At 38.8% G+C, this 13,642-nt stretch overlaps 1 protein-coding gene and 1 non-coding gene across 4 annotated transcripts in view; both read right to left on the reverse strand.

Moving 5' to 3' along the window:
- The window catches only part of RNF149 (ring finger protein 149), a 38,536-nt gene that overhangs the window by 1,317 nt on the left and 23,577 nt on the right, over window positions 1-13,642 (reverse strand). Inside the window, exons 7-9 of one of the 3 annotated variants that reach the window (XM_035001813.1) lie at window positions 3,800-5,129; window positions 2,852-2,996; window positions 957-1,047 (exon numbers count right to left, since the gene is read on the reverse strand). In XM_035001813.1, coding sequence (XP_034857704.1) covers window positions 5,086-5,129 — 44 coding nt within the window. In that variant the 3' untranslated portion in view covers window positions 957-1,047; window positions 2,852-2,996; window positions 3,800-5,085. Of the gene's footprint in view, window positions 1-916; window positions 1,048-2,851; window positions 5,130-13,642 lie in introns of all 3 variants that reach the window. The other 2 variants (XM_035001810.1, XM_035001812.1) reach the window with 2 other exon arrangements.
- LOC118008344 lies at window positions 2,663-2,777 on the reverse strand. Its single transcript, XR_004678661.1, has one exon. It is a non-coding gene; the product is annotated as a small nucleolar RNA SNORD89 (small nucleolar RNA).

Raw genomic sequence — 13,642 nt, forward strand, 5'->3', positions numbered from 1 at the left:
CAATCTTGTAATATTGGCAAAAGAACAGTACTCCCACTAGATTTATAGGAGATTTTGTATCTTAGCTATTTTTACGAAAATAAGGGGTTTGTAAATATATTTGCTTAAAGGAAAGAAGAACCCAAGCCAGTGTAACAAGAGGAATGCCTTTAAACATCCAAAATTCTAGCAACCTTGATTTCTGTCCATACCCAAGACATCACTGTTTTACATACTCGGTTTGGGAAAAGAAACCATTCATTATGCAGATACTTTTTGGAATGGCAAAGTTTGGACCACTGTGGAAGCAACCCAAATTCAGGCTCAAGAACCTACTGATTCTCTGATAACATGGAACGCATGGCCAATAGCACTAACTCATGCCTGAACAAAGCTTATCTAACATGTATTTTCTCTATAAGGCACTTCACAGCCTTCATGTGCTGAGAACAGTAGACAACACTATGCTTGGGGGCCATTTTAAACTGTGAAATCACCAAGGTACAGAAGTTTGGAAAACATGGCACTAAATAGACTGTGGAAAAGGACACAGTGTTGACAGTTTGAGCTGAAACAAGAAGGCAAAGTGTCCTCTGGTTCAACCTCAACTGGAAAAGTGTGTCTGGTGCCTCAAAATTTTCAACACATTGTATGGGTACGTGTCCACCACAACTGCAAAAGTACCACACATCCTGATTTTGGGGTTACAGATAAATTTACAAACATGGACTCTGCAAATAAAGAGATTGACTACTGCTCATCATTTCACGATCACACTATTGGTGTTTACTTGAAAGAGGGAAGATTTTAAAGTAACTTACAAAGAACGGTAGTAATATTTAGGGAACATTTTATAAAAAAGAAAAGTCGGGCTTACATTTACAACACCAGCAAAAGGTTCTTCATTAAACATGTTTAAAAGTAGAAGAAAGTTTACCTGAAATAAGTTATAATCCTGGGATTCAGTAACTAATCACCTTTTAAGTGTAGCTCAATATACTGCCATGACACATCTTGAATTCTCTGGTTTTCTAGTTCCAGTTTCTAGCTGTAAAATCTTCAACTCATCTGTTAAGAAGACAGCACTAAGTTACATCTTAGAGTAGGAAAAAAAGATACTTCAAAAAAGAAAATAATTGGGATCCTAAGCTATAACTATTTCAAATAATTCTCTTTAACAGTGTTTACACATTTAAACAACTTTAAAGAAATGGTTCTCACTTACCTTACACAGTACACATTTTCACAAATTTTTTTTTTCTTTGAAGATTTATTTTCAGAGAGAGAGCAGGGGAGGGACAGAAAGTCTTACGCAGACTCCCTGCTGAACAGGGAGCCCAACATGGGGCTAGATTTCACACCCTGAGATCATGACCTGAGCTGAAATCAAGAGTCAGACACTCAACTGACTGAGCAGCCCAGGCGCCCCCATTTCCACAAACTTTTTAAGCAGCATGTACCACTACTTAATACATTCTGTAATGATTCAGATTCCCAGGAAGAACAATGGATCCCGTACCTATTAAAAAAAATTTTTTTTTTAAAAGTAGGCTTCACACCTGGTGTGGAGCCCAACATGGGGCTTGAACTTACAACTTGGAGATTGAGACCTGAGCTGAGCTCAAGAATCGGACACTTAACCAACTGAGCCACCCAGCCGTTCCTCATGTACCTGTTTTAAATACTTTGAGTAATAGCACTTTAAGAGAACATTTTAAGGATATCTGGAAAATTAATGCATGGGAAGAACATTTTGCTGGTTTCACTTTAATCTGTTCTTTTTATGCAATCACTGCTGTTCTAATCGGGAAATCCCTTAAGATGCTTCCAAAAGCACAATCCTGGGATCCAATACCTATGTAGTCAAGCCCACAGTAAGTACTGGGATTCACAGGTTTCTCAGCCCATAATATACAAGCTTACACCTCAACAAAAAGAAGGCACTGACTTGTATTCCTAAATTAATGTGATGCACATACCTTTTTCAATTTATAACTTATTTTATACTTTGCTCTTAGGATAAGGGCAAATCTCTAGCTGCATGGCTGATAAGGACATTATAGAAATTTCACTTTAGTAACTAGGATTACACGTTAGCATTTTTAAAGTGAAATGCTTGTCTTTTTAAAACTTCAAAAACCAAAATTAACTGGGAAAGGCGTAGGTGGCTTTTCTAATTGGTTGTTGCATCACAGAAGCACAGCGTATGTTACACACAAGACTCACTTTGGTTCAGGCCAGTACCCTGTGCTTTGTAAATCACAAAACAGGGTTTGCGCTGAGCTCAAAGAAACTGCTTTTGACCAAACATGTAATTACCTCAAGTTCTAGTTAGTAACATACACATACTGACTTAATCTCAGCTTTCACTGAGCAAATAAACTTTAATGTTCTCAAAAGAAGAGACTTGCCAATTAAGCTATCCTCTTGGGGAATTTGGTTACACTAGGTATTTCAGTCAAGTGGGAACACACCTGTTCTTGAAAGTCTATTATTGTTTTATGGTTCTAGCAGTCCTTGATTCAGCAAGTATACGGTAAACTATCTAGAAAGGTATTTACTACTCATTTAAGGCCCGATGTCTCAGATTCACTGATTATTTTTTCTTGAAAAGATCTGAGCTCTTTTTGGGAAGACCCCTCTTGGAAAGCCGGCCCAAGTGCAAAGCTTCAATCCTGATGTTACTGAGGTCAGACCAGTGGTTCGCTTCAGGAGATTTTGTCATTGTGCACCCCACAGAGAGCAAACTGCTGATGGGCACACTGCAATTCGGCCTTTTATTGTCATCACTCCTCAGTGACTGCAGGGAACAATCTCTCAGGAAAGGTTTTATATGCTGAAGAGCCCCAAAAAGTCAGCAAGCAAGGTTTACCTGCCGAAGGTGCTGTGTTTTTGTGTCTCCTGGCCTTTGTGGTTTTCTGGTGGGAAACCCAGAAGCAGCACCAGCAGGCAGCGGACGACAGAGTGCTTCACGTGAAGTTCAGGGCCAAATTGCTTCCTTCACACACCGCCTGTGACTTTGAGAGTTAAAAATACATATATAGTTTCTACACTATTTGTAAACAAATGGCTCTTATGACAATTGTTAGAAGGAAAATGACAACTGCCATAAGTAGTATGACTAACCTTAACCAAACCTCTCTGGTTTACTCTTCCTTCCTTACATTCCCCATTATTCTGAGTAGCATTTCATCAATTTTATGTCTCAGCAAAAATTCTGCTAATATTTGACCCTTCTCTATCATATTTATTTCTATCTAAAAAAAAAAAAAGCAAAGGAAACTTTCAAAGTGTTGCAGTTTTCTATTTTCTCTTGATAATGCCTTTCTCTGCTATGGAAGACATGTTTCTAGAGATGAGACCAGACCACTACAATTCTTCCAATCTCTTCTATTTATAGTTTAGTGTTCAAACTTTTTAATTAAGGAAAGCTATGGCTGATAGCTGCTAATTAAGAAATCACACTTCTGTAATTATCAAAAACAATTTACCTTGATCTGTCATAGTATTCTTTTTAAAAGTCTGCTTCAGTGAATACTGTAAAGAATTATTAAAGTATTTCTCCCAAGTATGTATCTTAAAATACAAAGAGCACAAAAATCTACTTGGTACAGAATCAAGGACATACTTTCCTATTCTCAAAGAACCATAGAAGGCAGATTTCAAAGATAATGGCCATTATGGAAACCTACTTTGAGGCTGTTAACATGAGAGCTCAAAGTAAAACAAATTTTGTTTCAGTAGCTCCTCATATTGAATCTGGCCAGAGTTTACTTCAGTAAAGTGGAAAAAAAAAAAAAAAAGGTAAAGTAAAACTCACCAAGTGTTTCACTATGAGTGGCTAGAATCCAGGTGCAACAAATAGTTTGAAAAAAATAAGCTATACACAATTTAGATGCAGCTGTAAGAATAAATTCTTTAAATTTTTTAAAATTCTATTTTTCTCAATAGACATTTATTTTTACTCACAAAATAAAGATATACACAGCAACTAGCTTAGAAGCAACAAAGGACAACAATTTCAAGTTAAGAAATAACTTTCCCTCACCCTCCTCAACCTCCACCTACAAGAAGGGCGAGAAAAGTATGTGTATGCTTAATCATTTTAGAAAACTTAAGAGCACGGTCACCAAAAGCTTTACATTAACCTGATCCTTTCACCTATAAGAACAGCCAAGACTTTAAAAAGGATAGATGATGACACAAGGTCATGACCATTATGTCTGCTTTAAATCAATCAGGAAAACTGGTTGCTTATTTTGTAACAATGACAGTCAAAATTCTCCATCTATCACCTTTTTAATTGTAAAGATTAAATTGTAGTTGGAACCAACACATTCATCATTTACAAAAAAAAAGTCTGCCTACTTGATTTCCTTAAGGCAATGAAAAATTTATTGCTCATGTGTGATGCAGAATCTTAGCTTCCTTTATTTGTAGAAAAAAATGGATAAATTTCCCTCTCCTTTAAGGTGTCAAATGAAATTAGGAATTAAAAAGGAAAAATGCAAATCCTAAAGTCATCTAGTGCTTTTCCTATAATTCCGAAGAGAAAACAATTAAGAAGTCTTCTTAGGTTTCAGAGTCTCTAGATGATGACATGGAGGTTCAAGAAAGCTATAGATCTCTCCCATCTCATTCACAGGTTTAATGTTCTAGAAAAGTCTTTCCTCCAGGGAAAACTCGTGATCACTGAATTATACAATTCCATTTCTACTAGTCTAAATTCAGTTGCTCAGTCTAAAGATCCTTGAGAAACAAAATTAATCCTGTTTTTACAGTACTGTAGCAGCTAGTCTACTATTCAGAAACACCCCCCACCTGTCCCCTTTAGAGTGCCTTCCTAGTGGTCTCTGTAATAGTCCAAAGCAACATACTGTTTATCATAAATGATATATTTTAGTAGATAAATATATTACGACTATTCAAAATGTCTCTTTAAGAATAAAATATCTTAGCCCTTTGTATATCAAATCAGAACCCGAAAGGTAAAAGAATGTACATTATTTTCAAATATACAAACTATGTGCTGAAGTTAAAAAAAAAAAAAAAAGTCCTTTAATTCAAGCCAAAGCTCTGTCCGTGATGTGGTCATCAGGATGTGCGCTAGGAGATGGGTTCTCCACGTTGAAGGTCACTCCTGCCCGTTTCTACGACGAAGCAACAAAACCAATGTTAGTCACTTAGCATACTCTAAATTTTAATTACATAAACACTGTGACCACTTAGAGGCTATAATTCAAGAAACAAATAACAGAAAAATTTAAATAAAACTTACATGTAAAAATGGCAACCCATTCCATTAAGTCATGAAAAATATACAAACATCTTCCTCACATATATGGTATGAGAGGTTTTCTAGTATTAACCTAACCAACATTACTCTGATTAGCATGGGACTATAAAGAAAAGACAGTCTTAGTTGGTGGTATTAATGTATGTTTTTAAAAGTAAACCAGAGAGCTATGACAATGACCATGATGATGGGGTCAGCGTCACTGCCCATGAAAACCGTGAACATTTACTGGATTATGTATGTGACCCAATGTTATAATGCTCATTTTACAGATGATTAAGCACAGGCACAGAGAGGTTAAGCTATCTTGGAAGAGCAATAGGTATTCAACACCAGACAGACTGGTATTACGAGGAAGAGTAGCACAAAATAATTTCAGCACAAAGGTTTCTTACAATAATAGAAGACTTCCTTAAATACAGAACCGAGTATCTGAACTCACCTACAGTCAGAGCCAAGGTCAACTGGACAACAGAAGGAGCACTCACCAGGGAAATACTCTCTGGTGAGTAGTCTACCATTAATAACTTCCATGTTTTATTTCTAGTTGCTCCTAAGAACCCAGTAAATGTTTTCTCAACTTTAAGTGAAGCCACATTTTATTCTGGAAGTACTAATGTCTGCTTAAAAAAACTGATTTCTCTAATTTAATATTTCTCAAATTATATTGGTACAGTGATAAAGTAGAAAGAACATTATCATTTAAATTACCTGTCAACTTACTGGTGAACAAACACTTGGAAATTTAAGGGGAAAAAAAAGGACAAAAAAAGAAAATAGAAACCATGCGCACGCACACACACACACACACACACACACACGGAGGTATGGGGATAGGGCCCAGCTTCGTCAGAAGGCATCTAACATTCTGTTGTTTTATAACCTAGCTTCTTTTCCCACCTTTATTTCTATGCACTATCTCACATGATATCATCTTAGTTCTGAGAGGGGAGAGATGCTGATCAACTAATGTACGACAGGTAACAAGAATGCAGGAAAACATGGGGGACTGCTTTTGAAGGACATTTAGTCAGGATAAGAGTCCTTACCAGTTTTTAATTATCTCAAGGGTAGTCAAGTACTACAGAAAGGAAATTTAGTTTCTTTTCTGGAGACTGAAGGCAATGGCCAAAAATTACACTGGCATGCACTTGGGCTCAATTTGATGGAATCCCTGAGGTGGTTCAATCCCAGAAGGAGGCCAGGGAGCTAGTTAGAAGAATGCCCTTCCCACCTTCTAATGCTCTGAAATGGATGCTCCCCTTCTCTTCCACAATGTGGTCTTTTCCCTCTGATACCAGTTTAAAACCTAAGTTCTAATACTTCCAGCTATCTTTGCCTCACAGATCTTAAACATGTCAAACACAAAACTAATTCAGTTTGAAGATCACTAATTTGTAAAGTATGTGTCCTCTTCCCGTATGGCAAAATTCAAAATTAGAAGCATCAATTCTTTTTTTTTTTTAAAGATTTTATTTATTTATTTGAGAGAGAGAGAATGAGAGAGAGAGCACATGAGAGGGGGGAGGGGCAGAGGGAGAAGCAGACTCCCTGCCAAGCAGGGAGCCCGATGTGGGACTCGATCCAGGGACTCCTGGATCACGACCTGAGCCGAAGGCAGTCACTTAACCAACTGAGCCACCCAGGCGCCCCAGAAGCATCAATTCTTCCCAGTTAAAATAATATGTAAATTTATTTGATTATAATAAAAATTCTAATGGGATTTTTCTTTCACTTGGCAAATAATATGATTATTTTTTCTTTAGAAAATGCAGAATAGTCAGATTTTTTTAAATTCAAGATGAAGGGATTTGCCTTGCCAATATCAAAATGTATTCATAATTATTATTCACTAAATTATTAGTCACTAAAATAATTATAATTCACTAAATGTTGGGACAACTGGTTAAACTTTGGGGAAAAATAGGTTAAATCTTCTCTTAAACCATACCGATTAAAGATTTAAAGGTAATGAAATACAAACCCACAAATATTAGCAAGATATGGGTTAATATACTTAGATTCTGAGATAAGGAAAACCTTCCAAAGTTAGCATGCTATCAAAGGCAGAATCGTGAGAGAATATGTTGGACTAGAGAAAAATGACACATTTCTGCTTACAAAATACATCAACCAGGAGAAGCAAGATGGCAGAGGAGTAGGAGACCTAAATTTCGTCTGGTCCCAGGAATTCAGCTGGATAGGGATCAAACCATTCTGAACACCTACGAACTCAACAGGAGATCAAAGAAAAGAATAGCAGCAACTCTCTGAACAGAAAAGCGACCACTTTCTGGAAGGTAGGATGTGCGGAGAAGTGAATCCGCGGCGATATTCGGGAGGATAGACGGCGGGGGAGGGGCCTCCGTCGGCGCTTCTGGCAAGTGATAGAACCGCAGAGCACAAAATCGGAACTTTTAAAAGTCTGCTCTGCCGAGGGACGTCACTCTGGTGGCTAAGCGGGGGGTGGAACCCTCCGGGACAGTGTGGTCTCAGGACCCTCGGGGTCACAGAAAGACCGGGGGTGCCTGAGTGTGGTAGAGCTTCCAGGTAACGGAGCAGAGAAGCCGGCTGCAGAGACGGAGCCGAGGCGCGGGCTCTCAGCTCGGGGTTGCCATAAACCGTGATCCGCGGCACAGTCGGGCCAGTACTCCTCCAGCAGGGACCCAACAAGTGGCAGATCCGGGGAGACTCCTCTTCCTCCCCTGGGGAGGAGTGGTGCGGGACTCTGCTGGGTTTCGGAGACTCCACCCGGGGTCAGGTGCCAGAGATAGAAACGCGTGGTCACAGGCCAGGTGAGCACGGAGTGCGGCTGGAGACCAGGGGAGACGGGAGTGAGTGACTGCTTTTCTCTGGGGGCTCACTGAGGAGCAGGGCCCCGAGTTCTGGTTCCTCCAGGGCGGAGATTGGGAGGCTGCCAATTCCACACTCGTCCTCCAAAGCTGTATGGAAAGCTTGCAGGGAACAAAAGCTCCTGAGAGCAAACCCGAGCAGATTACTTAGCCCGGACAGGCAAGGGCGGGGCAATTCCGCCTCCGGCAAAGACATTTGGGAACCACGGCAACAGGCCCCTCCCCCAGAAGATCAGCAAGAACAGCCAGCCAAGACCAAGTTTACTGATCAACGAGAACGGCAGAACTCCAGCACTAGGGGAATACTGCACATAGAATTCATGGCTTTTTTACCATGGTTCTTTAGTCTTTCAAAGTTAATCTTTTTAATTTTCTTTTTCTATTGTTTTCTGAATTTTTCTTTTTCCCTTTTTCAACCAACATCTTATCAATCTCTCTTTTTAAAATCTTATTTTTCATTTTTAGAGTCATATTCTATCCCATAGTTAACCTTATTTTTGGTATATATATAAGTTGTTCTCTCTTTAAAATTTTGGGATACAGTTTCTTCTAACAGACCAAAATATACCCTAAATCTCTAGTGTATGGCTTTGTTCTAGTCTCCTGCCTGATCACATTTTTTTTTTTAATTTCTTTCTTTTTTCAAACAACTTACCAATTCCTTTTATAAAACCTTTTATAATTTTCATCTTTACAGTCATATTCCATCCCTTCATTGTATTTACCCTTATTTTTATACATATATAAGTTCTTCTTTAAAATTTTGGGAGGCAGTTTCTTCTAACAGACCAAAATACACCCCAAATCTAGTGTGTGGCACTGATCTATTCACCAGCCTGATCATATCTGATCATATCCTTTTTTTCTTTTTTCTTTCTTTCCCTTTCTTTTCCCCCGGTTTTGGGTCTCTTCTGATTTGTTTAGTGTATATTTTTCTGGGAACGTTGTTACCCTGTTAGCATTTTGTTCTCTGATTCATCTATTCTCCTCTGGACAAAATGACAAGATGGAGAAGGAAAGATAAAAAGCTTCCAGGACAAACAAAAAATAAAAGAATTTGCAAACACAAAACCAGCCCTACTAGAAACACTGAAAGGGGTCCTCTAAGCAAAGAGAGAGCCTAAAAATAACATAGACCAGAAAGGAACACAGACAATATACAGTAACAGTCACCTTAGAGGCAACAATGGCACTAAATTCATATTGTTCAATAGTTTCCCTGAATGTAAATGGGCTAAATGCCCCCAATCAAAAGACACAGGCTATCAGACTGGATAAAAAAACAAGACACATCGGTATGCTGTCTGCAAGAGACTCATTTTAGACCCAAAGACACCTCCAGATTGAAAGTGAGGGGGTGGAAAGCCATTTACCATGCTAATGGACATCAAAAGAAATCTGGGGTGGCAATCCTTATATCAGACAAATTAGATTTTAAACCAAAGACTGTAAGAGATGAGGAAGGACACTATATCCTACTTAAAGGGTCTATCCAACAAGAAGATCTAACAACTGTAAATATTTATGCCCCTAACATGGGAGCAGCCAATTATATAAACCAATTAATAACAAAATCAAAGAAACACATTGACAATATAATAATAGCAGGGGACTTTAACACCCCCTCACTGAAATGGACAGATCATCTAAGCAAAAGATCAAAAAGGAAATAAAGACTTTAAATGACACACTGGACCAAATGGACTTCACAGATATATTCAGAACATTCCATCCCAAAGCAACAGAATACACATTCTTCTCTAGTGCACATGGAACATTCTCCAGAATAGATCACATCCTAGGTCACAAATCAGGTCTCAACCAGTACCAAAAGACTGGGATCATTCCCTGCCTATTTTCAGACCACAATGCTTTGAAACTAGAACTCAATCACAAGAGGAAAGTTGGAAAGAACTCAAATACATGGAGGCTAAAGAGCATCCTACTAAAGAATGAATGGGTCAACCAGGAAATTAAAGAAGAATTAAAAAAATTCATGAAAACCAATGAAAATGAAAACACAACTGTTCAAGATCTCTGGGATGCAGCAAAGGCGCTCCTAAAAGGAAAGTATATAGCAATACAAGTCTTTCTCAAGAAACAAGAAAGGTCTCAAATACACAACCTAACCCTACACCTAAAGGAGCTGGAGAAAGAACAGCAAATAAAGCCTAAATCCAGCAGGAGAAGAGAAATAATAAAGATCAGAGCAGAAATCAATGAAATAAAAACCAAAAGAACGGTAGAACAGATCAACGAAACTAGGAGCTAGTTCTTTGAAAGAATTAACAAGATTGATAAACCTGTGGCCAGACTTATCAAAAAGAAAAGAGAAATGACCCAAATCAACAAAATCATGAATGAAAGAGGAGAGATCACAACCAACACCAAAGAAATACAAACAATTATAAGAACATATTATGAGCAACTATATGCCAGCAAATTAGATAATCTGGAAGAAATAGATGCATTCCTAGAGATGTATAAACTACTAAAATGAACCAGGAAGAAACAGAAAACCTGAACAGACCTATAACCACTAAGGAAATTGAAGCAGTCATCAAAAATCTCCCAACAAACAAGAGCCCAGGGCCAGATGGCTTCCCAGGGGAATTTGACCGAACACTTAAAGAAGAATTAATACCTATTCTTCTGAAACTGTTCCAAAAAATAGAAATGGAAGGAAAACTTCCAAACTCATTTTATGAGGCATTACCTTGATCCCAAAATCAAAGATCCCATCAAAAAGGAGAATTACAGACCAATATCTCTGATGAACATGGATGCAAAAATTCTCACCAAAATACTAGCCAATAGGATCCAACAGTACATAAAAAGGATTATTCACCACGACCAAGCGGGATTTATTCCTGGGCTGTAAGGTTGGTTCAACATCCACAAATCAATCAATGTGATAAAAGAAAGAACAAGAACCATATGATCCTCTCAATAGATGCAGAAAAAGCATTTGACAAAGTACAGCATCCTTTCTTGATTAAAACTTTTCAGAGTATAGGGAAAGAGGGTACACACCTCAATGCCATAAGAGTCATCTATGAAAAACCCACAGCAAATATCATTCTCAATGAGGAAAAACTGAGAGTTTTCCCCTAAGGTCAGGAACACGGCAGGGATGTCCACTATCACCACTGCTATTCAACATAGTTCTAGAAGTCCTAGCCACAGCAATCAGACAACAAAAAGAAATCAAAGGCATCCAAATCGGCAAAAAAGAAGTCAAACTCTCACTCTTCAAGATGCTATGATACTTTATGTGGAAAACCCAAAAGACTCCGCCCCAAAACTGCTAGAACTCATAGAGAAATTCAGTAAAGTGGCAGGATATAAAATCAATGCACAGAAATCAGTGGCATTCCTATACACCACCAACAAGACAAAAGAGAAATGAAGGAGTCAATCCCGTTTACAATTGCATCCAAAACCATAAGGTACCTAGGAATAAATCTAACCAAAGAGGCAAAGAATCTGTACTCAGAAAACTATAAAATACTCATGAAAGAAATTGAGGAAGACACAAAGAAATGGAAAAACATTCCATGCTCATGGATTGGAAGAACAAATATTGTGAAGATGTCAATGCTACCTAGAGCAATCTACACATTTAATGCAATCCCTATCAAAATACCATCCACTTTTTTCAAAGAAATGGAACAAATAATCCTAAAATTTGTATGGAAGCAGAAAAGACCCCGAATGGCCAGAGGAATGTTGAAAAAGAAAAGCAAAGCTGGCGGCATCACAATTCCGGACTTCTAGCTCTATTACAAAGCTGTAATCATCAAGACAGGATGGTACTGGCACAAAAACAGACACACAGATCAATGGAACAGAATGGAGAGCCCAGAAATGGACCCTCAACTCTATGGTCAACTAATCTTCGACAAAGCAGGAAAGAATGTCCAATGGAAAAAAGACAGTCTCTTCAACAAATGGTGTTGGGAAAATTGGACAGCCATGTGCAGAAGAATGAAAGTGGACCATTTCCTTACACCACACACAAAAATAGACTCAAAATGGATGAAAGACCTAAATGTGAGACAGGAGTCCATCAAAATCCTAAAGGAGAACACAGGCAGCACCCTCGTCAGGCGCAGCAACTTCTTCCTAGAAACATCGCCAAAGGCAAGGGAAGCAAGGGCAAAAAGGAACAATTGGGACTTCATCAAGATAAAAAGCTTTTGCACAGCAAAGGAAACAGTCAACAAAACCAAAAGACAATCGACAGAATGGGAGAAGATATTTGCAAATAACATATCAGATAAAGGGCTAGTATCCAAAATCCATAAAGAATTTCTCAAACTCAACACCCAAAGAACAAAGAATCCAATCAAGAAATGGACAGAAGACATGAACAGACATTTTCCCAAAGAAAACATCCAAATGGCCAACAGACACATGAAAAAGTGCTCAACATCGCTCGGCAGCAGGGAAATCCAAATCAAAACCTCAATGAGATACCACCTCACACCAGTCAGAATGGCTAAAATTAACAAGTCAGGAAATGACAGATGTTGGCGAGGATGTGGAGAAAGGGGAACCGTCCTACACTGTTGGTGGGAATGCAAGCTGGTGCAGCCACTCTGGAAAACAGTATGGAGGTTCCTCAAAAAGTTGAAAATAGAGCTACTGCATGACCCAGCAATTGCGCTACTGGGTATTTACCCCAAAGATACAAATGTAGTGATCCAAAGGGGTACGTGCACCCCGATGTTTATAACAGCAATATCCACAATAGCCAAACTGTGGAAAGAGCCGAGATGTCCATCAACAGATGAATGGATAAAGAAGATGTGGTATATATATACAATGGAATATTATGCAGCCATCAAAAAAGGAATCTTGCCATTTGCAATGATGTGGATGGAACTAGAGGGTATTACGCTAAGCAAAATAAGTCAATCAGAGAAAGACGTATCATATGATCTCACTGATATGAGTAATTCTTTTTTTTTTTTTAAAGATTTTATTTATTTGACAGAGAGAACACAAGCAGAGGGAAAGAGAGGGAGAAGCAGGCTCCCTGCCAAGCAAGGAGCAGATGCAGGACTCGATCCCAGGACCCCGGGATCATGACCCGGGCCGAAGGCAGCCGCTTAACCAACTGAGCCACCCAGGTGTCCTAATATGAGGAATTCTTAATCTTAGGAAACAAACTGAGGGTTGCTGGAGTGGTGGGGGGTGGGAGGGATGGGGTGGTTGGGTGATAGAACTTGAGGAGGGTATGTGCTATGGTGAGTGCTGTGAATTGTGTAAGACTGATGACTCACAGACCTGTATCTCTGAAGCAAATAATATATTATATGTTAAAAAAAAAGAGAGAGAGAGAAGATAGTAGGAAGGGAAAAATGAAGGGGGGAAAATCGGAGGGGGAGACGAACCATGAGAGACTGTGGACTCTGAGAAACAAACTGAGGGTTCTAGAGGGGAGGGGATGGGGGAATGGGTTAGCCTGGTGATGGGTATTGAGGAGGGCACGTACTGCATGGAGCACTGG

The sequence above is a fragment of the Mirounga leonina genome, unplaced genomic scaffold (assembly GCF_011800145.1).
Source record: "Mirounga leonina isolate KUSES-001 unplaced genomic scaffold, KU_Mleo_1.0 Mir_125, whole genome shotgun sequence".
In the NCBI taxonomy this organism is placed as follows: domain Eukaryota; kingdom Metazoa; phylum Chordata; class Mammalia; order Carnivora; family Phocidae; genus Mirounga; species Mirounga leonina.